Source organism: Ahaetulla prasina, chromosome 1 (genome assembly GCF_028640845.1).
Source record: "Ahaetulla prasina isolate Xishuangbanna chromosome 1, ASM2864084v1, whole genome shotgun sequence".
Taxonomy (NCBI): domain Eukaryota; kingdom Metazoa; phylum Chordata; class Lepidosauria; order Squamata; family Colubridae; genus Ahaetulla; species Ahaetulla prasina.
Genome location: NC_080539.1, coordinates 23,294,564 through 23,306,369, shown reverse-complemented (window position 1 = coordinate 23,306,369; position 11,806 = coordinate 23,294,564). Strand labels below are relative to the sequence as shown.

At 36.1% G+C, this 11,806-nt stretch overlaps 1 protein-coding gene across 1 annotated transcript in view; it reads left to right on the top strand.

Annotated features, from left to right (window-relative positions):
• The window catches only part of ZZEF1 (zinc finger ZZ-type and EF-hand domain containing 1), an 81,135-nt gene that overhangs the window by 873 nt on the left and 68,456 nt on the right, over window positions 1–11,806 (top strand). Inside the window, exons 2-5 of the mRNA XM_058164416.1 lie at window positions 5,012–5,156; window positions 6,534–6,728; window positions 8,513–8,684; window positions 10,103–10,302. Of these exons, the coding sequence (XP_058020399.1) occupies window positions 5,012–5,156; window positions 6,534–6,728; window positions 8,513–8,684; window positions 10,103–10,302 (712 nt within the window). The remainder of the gene's footprint in view (window positions 1–5,011; window positions 5,157–6,533; window positions 6,729–8,512; window positions 8,685–10,102; window positions 10,303–11,806) is intronic.

Genomic DNA, 11,806 nt, shown 5'->3' with positions numbered 1-11,806 from the left:
CAACCCCAACCCATCCCCGCCGAAGGAGGAGACCTTACACCATTTTTGACAGATGGCAGTCCAATCTCGTCTTGAAAGTCTCAAGTGATGAAGCTCCCACAACTCCCGAAGGCAAGCTGTCCCACTGGTTGATTGATCTCACTGTCAGGAAATGTCTCCTTATTTCTAGGTTGAATCTCTACTTGATCACTCCATCCATTATTCCTTGTTTGGCCTTTGGGTGCTTTGGAAAATAGGTTAACCCGCCTCCTCTCTGTGGCAGCCCCTCAAATATTGGAAAACTACTATCATGTCTCCCCTGGTTCATTCCATTGTTCTTCCAATGGAATAGTGACCAACTATTCCAACTCTGACAACACCAGAGGCTTTTAAGAAGAGACTGGACAGCCATCTATCAGGAATAGTATAGGCCTCCTGTGAGAGCAGGGAGCTGGACTAGATGACCTCCAAGGTCCCTTCAAACTCTATTAATGTTACTGAACTGCAGTTCTGTCTAGAGCTCAATTCTGTCTAGAACTCACTTCCTACCAGGTTCCACCATGCTCAGACCTAAGAAACAATGTTCAAAAGAACAGAATGAACTCACTTTAAAAAAAAAGTGTGGAACAGTGTTTTTGGTTTCCACTAAAGATGCATGGAGTCACTCAAAAACTCAGGGTTACATTTAGTACTAAATGTATTATTGGTATTTCATCTTTGGCTTTCTCCTGAACCAATTAGCAGGCTTCAAGCATGTGCAATTTTTACCAAGGGAATACATTTGAAATAATGAGATATGGAATGCCTATAAACATATTTTAAATCATGTATAGTTGAACCGTAGAGAAATGACCAATTGTCAGTATGATTTTAATGGAGCCCTTCAGCATGTTTATTTTTAGATAAATACAGAATACTAATCCGAATGTTTCCTTTTGGGGCATCAGTGTTATGCAGAAAAAATAATAAAATAAATTAGAATCTACTGGAGTTGGCTAACAGTAAAATTTAGATTTGAGTAATGATGGAAGAGATAAGTGAAAAAGGTAAGTAAAATCTAATGAAAATTTTTATACCTTTTTCCCCTCCTTACCTATCATTGTTTCCACTATGTCTGTACACTGTCTCATACATTACTTTTTGTTCTTTAATCCCACTGTAGTCAACTTTTCATATTTTTTTTCTGACCAACTCTTTGTATAACAAAATGGTTAGAAGCATGTTCTTATATGGAATCATTTTTCTTCTTCTGGCAAGCTTTCATTCACAGACTATATATTTCCCCTGCCTATCAATTTTTCTTAAAAAATCTATCCATTTTCTCAAGTTTAATAAATTAGGCATATTTCATCTTACTCTATTTTTTGTGATTTATCTCTAAAGCTGGCAATTGTTTACTGCATTTTATTGTCCAACACATTTTTGATATAATATTGTAAATCCATATTCCTTGTCGCATCATATAGTGCAATATTTGTGGCAATTTCTTTACGTTCTTAGCCAACAACTTTATTGCTACATATAAAAAGTACAAACATGTTTATGTAATCAATGACTCACACCAAATAGCTGTTGGCCACACTTGATATATTCTCTTTATCACAGAGAAATGATCTGATAACAGAAGACTTTTGCACCAGTTCTTGTCACAGACAGGTCATTCCTCATGACAAACAGTTTAATGGGGGTTGCTAACCTCCACAGGGAGAAAGCATTGATTTAAGATGACCTGCTGAAGTGGCTTGATGAACATACAGGGTTTTCAGATGGGTGTGGGGAATTCAAAATTGGGGCAGCTTTATGGAATGTTTTGATAGCCTCTTGAATACAAAGGCAATGCTTCTTTCAGAGTGACTGAGTTTTCTGATGAGTTTTTTCTGATAAGTAAGCAAAGAGATACTTGGAGCAAGCTTGGGGAAAATGAGGTGTGAATACAGCTGAAAATAGGCATGAGCAAAAATCTGAGCCTACCTCATGTAATAAGGGCAACAAAGCAAGATTACATTTCTGTGAGATGTGTAGCATATAAATATGATTCAATAAGTAACTTCTTACTCTTGTTTTGTCTGCAGAGTATTTGCCCGTTGCAGAATTCAGAGTGTCCTAAGCTCCTCTATAAAATTACAGCTAGAAGTTCCTGCTGGGAAATTACCTGGCAATTACCTGGCTAAGCATTTCAGGGATAAGGTTGCTGATATTTCTCTTTGAAGCTGGGTGGATAGTATCTTGCTAGCTCCAATGATGTTATATCTAGTAGGATAATGCACCATCTGCAAGAAAACAACCAAACTCAGGGAGCACCAAGGATCCTACAGTATCTTAAAATATTGCAGAAACGACATATTTACCTGAGTGGGCTTTGAGCCTGTGGCACTTGAGAAAGTGAGGAAATCGTTGAGAAAATGTTGGAGCAATAATTAAAGCTCTGGAAGACATGTGATATCTGGCAGTTGGGAAACAGGCCCTAGTAAGGAGAAAAGCTGCACTGATTGTTCTCATGGTTGTGGGCTATCATGACTGTCCTTATCCTCTTAGTGACAAATACTGGCAAACATTGGGCCATCTGTGAGGATTGGGAATTGGAGGCATTTTTTGCATTGATTACACTTCTATTTGAGTGGGTGGATCTGACCCTGGCCCAAAAAATTCTGGCCTCATGCTTGGAGTCTGTTAGACCCTTGATAGGAAAAAAAAGGTTTATACTTAAGCCAAGCAAAATGGAGTGGATGTTAAGTCAGAAGCCAGCTGAATCCAGGTTAATATCAAATGTAACTCTTAGTAGGGTTATGCTTATGCAGCACAGGTTTACTACTACAGATTTCTTTTGGATTCATAGTACTTGCTACAAAAGCAGATGAAAGTTGTAGCCTATACTGCCTTTTGTTCAGCTCTAGTCAATGCACGGATTATAGATTGGATTACTATAATTTGTTCTTAATAGAATTGCCCAGGAAATTCAGCTGGTACTGAATGCATCAGCACCAGCTGTTAAACTTAGTGAGCAATCTAGATATTGCAAAGTTACACTACTGTTCTGAGAGCTACATTGATTAGCATGTGTTTTCTGAGTGCATCTTAAGTTATTGGTCATTAAAGTTCCTTTTGGTTTGGAGCCTCGATCTCTAAGACATCTCCTTTCCCAATTAGAGCCAGTTCTGATGTTTGGGATGGATGCTAAAGATCCCTTGGTTTTAAATGATCAAGAAAAGTGCCAAAAGCACCTGAAGGCTAGATTAAATCAAGTAAAATCGAATCTGCAAAATATTTTGTTGCTTTTGCAGGAAGGGTGTGGAAAATAAATATTGTAATAAAAGATAATGTCAAGAGAAGTACAGTATTGCTTCTGGGCAAAGGTTCAGTAGACCACACCCTGTTAAAAAACAAGTTATTCAGATAGGAAAGCCGGTTGATTTACATGCCTTCAAGCTCTAGCAAATGGCAAAGTTATCTTGCTTACTTATATTTCTGGAGTCCATTTCTGCAAATCTAATCATGCTATGGAATTATGTTATGGAATATATTGAAATAAAGTATGATCTTAAAGTAACACGTATATCTAGTTAATTAAACATTAGAAAATTTAAATGCAATTCACAATATATGGTACATGAAATATTAAGATATATAAGTAATGCTTGCAAATAGAAATAAAGCAGTGTAGAAGACAAAATTATTGATTATTAAGTATAATTAGATAAAATCTACCAGTACCTGAACAGAGAAAGCTCTGAATAATAAATTTACTGCTTACTCTGTTAACATACCATTGATCTCAGAAAATTGCTGCTTAAGGTGTGGTAGGTGCTGAATACAGGTGAAACAAATGTATTCTGTATAAATGGTTTTAATTACACTACCACTAAATATGCTGAGAGCTAAGTAATTATTAGTGTATATTTCTTTGTTTCCTCACAATATCCCTTCATTGTCATTTTTATGGATTGAGACAGATTCATCAGAAATTATCCAAACTTTCAAGTCTTGTGTCCTCCAGATGGACTTGGGCACCCATAATTGCCACCCATTATGGTTACCACTCACTAGCAGTTCCTAGATGCAGAGTTTTAACACGTTTATTTGGAGAGCACCGTTCTATGTTAAGTGGATATCATCTAACCACAGGAATGTATAGGCTATAAATGTTCTCCAAGATAGTTTGCTTTCATCAGATAAAGCAGATCTGCTCAGTGATATATCTACATTCATTGAGGATAGAATCTTAAATAAATATGAGATCCTCTCAAAGAGTCAGGGCTTACTGATTGAGCTGAAACTGCCATATTAAAGGTAGCAAAATATGTTCTTATCTTGGACCATTGTGATATCAGTTAATGTATTGTTTCATATAGATTATATTTGTAAAGTTAAGATACAGCAGCATTCTGTATGCATCAGTTTGCAGTGTTGACCCCTGTGTCTTGACAACCAGAACAGTATTTATGCTATTTGGAAAGCAATTTAACATGTTTCAGAGAAAGGTCTTTGAATGCTTTGTTTCTTGTCATCAAATATTTGTAGTCAGTAAGGATGCTGTAATGTAAAATTGTGGTTTACAGTTATCTTAACTGCAAAAATCAGAAAATCTGAGTCCTTCACCACCATTAATATTAATCCTTTCTGTGGTTGGACTGTGGTAAGTGAAAATAGGGAACAGTTGCCAGGAGAAATATGAGCATTTGTTTCTTCAGGCCAGGCATACTGAAAGCCTGTCACTCAAGTTTGTATATGTTGTGTTTTGCTTTGCATATTATCCCAGGAAAACCAACAGTCAATTTGTAATGACTGCAGTTCTTGATTTCTCCTATGAGAGACATTTTACAGAATTTAATTTTTTATAACTGTGTATTGTGATTACTATTATTATTAGAGATAATTATATGAGAGTTATTTCTTTAGAATCTCAGGAAGGTGTTTGAACAAGATGGTGTTAATGCTGACCAAATTGTAATCAAGAATTTGTTGGTTTCTAACAGCTGATGGGCATGATAAGTACTGAGAAGCTTTTCTAACTTTTTCCCCCCTCCCCCACTAGGCTTTTGCTCAGTTTGATCCTGAGGGTGATGGCACAGTGGATGTGGAAAATATGCTGGAGATTCTCAAGAATTCCAGTGGTGCAAATTTGCAAGGAGAGCTTAGTCACGTAATTCGGCAGATGCAGAGTTGTTCACTTATTCCAGGTAAGAAAGAAAGAAGGAACATGTTCCTGTCATCTTCACTTAAATGATCTTTGATTTATGCACTGGAGAAATCTTTTCACTGAGGCCTTGGAGAGTCCTGGATTGGATGGATACCGCTTTTAAGAAACGTGACGTTTCAAGTTGTGTACATGCATATATACTTTGTCTACTGCCTGAAATAAAATATTATTTAAGTTCATGGAGCTCTTCCAAATTTCTAGAGAGGAGAAGGGAACAAAATTATATTTTCAATGTCCTTATTTTATCTCCAGATTTTTTTTTAAAAAAAAGCTAACTGAACCTTACAATGTAGAACTGGAAAGTTTTATAAAAATGCCTACAATTAAGTTTAATATGAAAATGTGTTCATAGGTCCTTCTAAGATAAGATAAACCAAGCATTGTCAATTTAAGGTATTAATTTTTTTAAAATTTTTTTTATTTGAATTTATATCCCACCCTTCTCCGAAGACTCAGGGCGGCTTACAATGTGTTAAGCAATAGTCTCATCCATTTGTATATTATATACAAAGTCAACTTTTATTGCCCCCAACAATCTGGGTCCTCATTTTACCTACCTTATAAAGGATGGAAGGCTGAGTCAACCTTGGGCCTGGTGGGACTTGAACTTGCAGTAATTGCAAGCAGCTGTGTTAATAACAGACTGCATTAGTCTGTAGAGCCACCAGAGGCCCTAATACAGTGGAACCATTGATTACTTTTTATGTGGATACATAATCAAATCATGGATAGCATTTAAATCATGACATAAGTTTCTGCTAAGCAATAATATCAGATTCCACGCAGTCAGAATTAACCCATGCATTTATAGCATTTATGCTTAAAATAACCTTTTCATGAGTTTTACCAGAAATAGCTTTTCTCTCTTTTTCCAGCTCTATTTGATTGGTAGATTGATTATGTACCATAAAGTTGTTGTCAACTCAGACACCACATAGATAGATTTTGATAATCTGTCCCTAATAATTTTGATAATCTGGTTTTTCAGGTCGTCAAATGATGCACTCAAAGCCACTATAACTGAGTCCATCTGTTTGACTACTAGTCGTCATCCTCTTCTTTCTATCTTTCCCTGCATTAGAGTTTTCACCAGAGAGTTAGGTCTTCGCATAATGTGTCCGAAGTAGGATGATTTGAATCTGGCTAATTGTGCTTTGAATGAGAACTCTGGTTTGGTTTGTCTTCTCAGGATAGTCTCCAGCACTCAATTTAAAAGCACCTATAATTTCCATTTGTGATGAGGTTTTATTAAACTCCCAGAGTGAATATATATGGGAGAGGATATGATAGAATAAAATGAGTTTTCCCCACCAACTTTTATATGTTTTTCCCTAAGGAACTTTTCTTTTTCTTGCAGGTTTTATAGATATATTTTCAGACTCAAATGAGCGCCTTAGTCTTCATGCTACTATGATTCTTAGATTCCTGCATCGGCATCGTATCACCAGCACTGTTATCCCATATCCCGTCTTGGAATACTTTAACAATATTTGCACTATGCGATCTTCTGTACTAAAGGATTCTTTAGATCGACTACTCCTAAAAGAAAAGGGTATTAAAAATTAATTTTAATAGATTTACTTTGGGCTTGCTTATTTAAAATATTTATATCCTGTTTTTCTGTTGCTAAGCCTTGAATATTGTTTTCAAAATTGGGTACCAATGCGGTCTATATTGAACTGACCATTAAAAAAAAATCTATTTCAATTGCGATTGATTCATTTACATTTGGAATGCACCACTTAAACACACATACACACACCTGTTCTCACTCCTATGTCCTTCATCTCATGGTGGCCTCCTAAATAGGGCTTCCAATGCTGATACTACAAAAAAGACAGGCTTATATGAGAGAAGGAATTTGTTTAGAAATTCTCCTGTCATCAAAGTAAATATCAGGCTGACAGTTGGGATTTTTAATAATCTGACTTTTATATTTGGTTTTGATAAAATTAGTTAGTGGTGTGTTGCCCTATATGTTTTTCTTCAATTCCCCTAATATTTATGAAGACAATGATTTAAAACCCATAGTGGTCAGTTTCTATCCCCAAGGGTCAATGGGGATTGACCAAAACCATTATTATTTATATTATTAGTTAAAGTAGCATTTATTGAATTGTTTTCATATAATAAATGTTTGGGGGGCAGTCAAGGAACAATCTCAAAATTCATGAAAAGGTTGATGAGCTGAAGAATTATTTTTCTCTGATGCTCTTCTTTTCCTGGAAGGATTGTGCCACTAAAGAAGTAAGCTTCAGCATTGTGTAATTGTTAATTTAGGAAAGTGGATTTGAATGCTTTTAAGTGGAGCAGAGCCAAAACCACTTAGTGTTCTAGGTGTTTATTTCTTTCTCGTTCCCTTTTTAAGTAAAAGGCCATTTTGCAGAATTTTCCTTAAGTGTTCTGCAGCATTTTGGAGGTAGCCATCTCTCTTCTCTACTTAAAATGACCTAGAACAATGCTAGGGCTGAAGCATGAAGGAAGCTACAAAACAGCAACTATTCTGGGACCATAGCTAGTGCTGTCCTTTGCTCCTTCTTGAAAAACTTTAGGAAAAAAATGAATTGCTCTTTCATTGCAGCAGAGACCCATTCCTGAGAAACCATTGAGGAGTGTTTCTCACACTCTGAAAAACTGAAGTAAAATTATTCCATACATTCCTTTGCCCATAAATAGTGTGGTAAATTTGATTTGCACAAATCAGTCAACAGTTTCATTTCAATTTTTTGTTTCGTTATTCAGACAAGTGCACATTAGTCAGCAAAATGGGGGAAGAAGTGCTTCCCTCTTTTTTTATGAAACTGAGTAGAGAAAGCTACAGATGTCAAAAACCACAAGCAAGAAAAATATTAAAAATTAATGTAAAAGTAGCAGGCTCGGTAATCACCATACAGGAGTGGGTGAAATTCTTTTCTTCAGATTTTAGTTCTATTCACGAGGGAATGAGGTGAATTTTATGATTTGTGAGAATGCAGTTTATATAAGTTTTCAGCTAAATACTTTAAAATGTGGCTTGCAAACTGTATTCTGAATTTGTGGTGCCACATTTTGAGGGTAGCCACCATGAAAGGAGAGAGCAGACATTCACAAAGAATGGCGAACAAATCTATCTATCTATCTATCTATCTATCTATCTATCTATCTATCTATCTATCTATCTATCCATCCATCCATCCATCCATCCATCCATCCATCCATCCATCTATCTGATCTCAGATGTATGTCTCTAGGAAGTTAACACTTCAAAGCAAAACAATATGCAAATTGATAATGGCATCTGTTGATAATGAGTGCTTCTGATTCTCCTGTTTGCCCCTATATCCTTTCATTTTACAGAGAGCCCTAGTGATTTAAATGGAAACCAGGAGTTGGACAAACTCAAATCAGTTTCTAAGTGCTACACCCATATAGAAACCTCCTCTAATTCAGCCGATATAGACAAAATGACAAATGGAGAAACTTCCTCCTTCTGGCAATCAGATGGGAGTGCTCGATCACACTGGATACGGTGAGACCTTCTTGCTAAATATTAATAAACTGTCTTAAAATGGCTAGAATAAAATCTGACTTTCATGGAAATTGATTTATAATTCTGTTAATAGAAGACTCCTGGGTGTTTAGGAGTGGTACAACTGGATTGTGTTCATTTAACCAGCCAAGTTTGTATAATACTCATAAATTGGGCCTGGCCCAAGCCTACTGCTGGCATATACTTAAAACATGAAATCTGACCTGGCCAAGAAAACCAAAAAGCATTTCTCTCATACCGATTGATGGATCTGAAATAGCATACTATGATTATGGTATCTTTCAGGACTATTAATTGATTGCTTGATATGTTAAATATTATAATATGTTAAATGATAAATGTTTCAATGATGAATGTTAAATTATACGTTAAATTTGCATAAGAGAAATCTTTTTCTAAAGGGAAAATCTTTTCTCTCTTCACAGTCTTCAAAATCATGTATCAGAGAAAATTGCATTTTTAGCTAGATTTTGTATAGTGTATGCACACATAGGTGGTATTTATTACAAATAATTTAATAGAATAAAAATGATAAAAATATTTTAAAATAAAAGCAGGAAAAATGCCTGGATAAAAGCAGTGCGTTAAAAGACCAGGGTTAATGGCTAAAACATATTTGGAATTTTTAAGAGATTCTTTAAATCTAACTTTAATCAATCTACAATGCAATTCTATGCATCTCTGATAACCAGTTTTAGGTAAATGGAATTTTATTTCTTGTTAAGTGTGTATATGTTCCTTCAATTTATATGGCAACCCATCTCAATTATATGACTTTAGGCAACTGACAAGAAATTAAAACAGTTAAAAACTTCATAACATAAAAAACAAAAACACAACAGCCAAGATAAAACCATCCAGCACAATCAGTCTATATCGGGGGTGTCAAACTTAATTTCATTGAGGGGGCCGGTCCTTCACTGTTTCCAGGGTGGCCCCGTGGGCCAGATTAGGCCCCCGGGCTTTGAGTTGACACCCCTGGTTTATATATCTATATATATTTATATCTGTAGCAGTATAACAGGAATGCAGCCTTTTGTTTTTGCAAGATTCACTGAAATGGAAACATTGTTTTATGTTTCTCATGAAATTTAAGTCTATCAATTGATATAGTCATGCTTGCTATATTATGCTATTTTCTGTCAAGTAGACTATAGTTGAACCTATTTTTGTATTGGTTGCTGAGAAATGTGAGTATTGAAGGCATTCCTCTTGGTTTCTTCATGTTTCCATGACCAATGCTTGTATTAAAAGTTTCCATAACAGTGATGTACCATCATGCCTTAATAGTCCTGTGTGTGTATTTTTATATTTCATTGCATATATTCTTTCTTTGTGAGCCAATGAGGCCGCTGTGGTTGCAGTTGATAAATAAACTCTTTCTTTCTGCCTTGCAGTTTAAAGATGAAACCAGATGTCATTCTGAGGCACCTCTCCATTGCTGTCGCGGCAAACGACCAGAGTTACATGCCCCAGCAAATTACAGTAGCAGTTGGAAGGACTCCCAACAATCTCCAGGAGGTCCGAGATGTTCACATTCCCAGCAATGTTACTGGATACGTGACATTGTTGGAAAACGCTAACATTAGTCAGATGTGTGAGTCAATAACAATACAATTGGCTTTTTTGCTGTTTTTTTTTTTAAATTTTAAGTAAATTACTGAATGACTTGGAAGCTAAAGGGAGAATTTTGCAAACAAGGTTTTAAAATACTGCTTTTTCCACCAAATTATAATTGCAAATACATCATTTGTGTTGCAGCTTGAATCCCTGAATATGTAGGGAACTTGAGGAAGGAAGTTATATTTGATGTGCTTTTAAAGAAGGTGCAAACAGCCATTGCTGTTATTTACTAAAGCTGAATGAGAAAAATCACTCTTTTCTTCACCCTAGCTTTCTCTGCGAGAAAGAACTTATTTCTTTTTGTTAAAAGTTTGAAGGAGATAGAAGCAGCAAGGCATTGCTGCAGCTCTCTGCAAATGTGGAACCTGAGGAAGCTTCTCCAGGAAGAAAAGAGATGGTTCTATAAGGTTAGCCTTTTCAGAAGCATCAGCTGTGCCAATCTGCCATTCCTTTTCTTTGTAGAAGGTAGGGAGTAGGGGTGAAATTCAGCCGGTTCCTATTGGATCGTGCAATATGGTAGGGCAGACTGCACGAAGCCCTGGCTACCCACTCAGGCGTCGTGACGTCCCTTTTTTGCAATGATTTTCAGCCTTTGCGCATGCGCAGAAGGCTTTGTGCGCACATTTGCAAACCGGTAGGGAAGATATGTGAATTTCACCCCGATAGGGAGCTGTGGGTACATTTTCTCTCTTCCATTAGAGTTTTGCAGGCAAGAGCAATGAGGTCCAACAGATATTTTGTTAACAGTTTTGACAGAGAAAACTCATCTTTCTTTCTTTTTGTTGAGAAGGAAGTTAGTGGTGGTTGAGTCTTTCTGCAAATTGGGCTTTTAAAGAAATTGCAACCACCATCTCCTGTTAGCTTTTTAGAACAAAAAAGAGACTGTCCTCAAAATCTTTTTTCTCTGTGGTCATGTTGGTTTTTTTCAGGAAATACTGTAGCTGTGTGTTGCTTTCTTTAAAAAAGGAGCCTGTAAAATAGAAAATAGTTTCTTTTCTGAAGAACCTGAGAGGAAAGGGGAGGGAGTTTCTCACAAGCAGGAGATAGACATACAGATGTAAAAGGGAGATGACAATATGTTCACCACCTCTTCCATCAGATACTTTAATTTCAAATACATTTCCTCCTAATAGAACCTTCATCCGTTCGTAGCACCTATAAACTATAAACTTACAAAAATACTTATTTCTCAGAATTCTGTCCTGAGATTGTAATTTGGTCCATTGCAAGATCATTATCTTTGCAAACAGCAGCCTTGAATCTTTGGCTGTTTATTTGTGTAGAAAAGGAATAGAGCCACCTAAAAATAAGATAGTGACTTTTACATAAGCAGGCACTTTAATAGTAATAAATGATGTCAGTGGAGACAGGACATAGATTATTGGGAGCACTAACACAAGAGCTACTCTAGGTTTTATAATACCCAAATAAGGGTATACTTAGCACTCCATATGCATACGTATGTACATGTCTAAAAA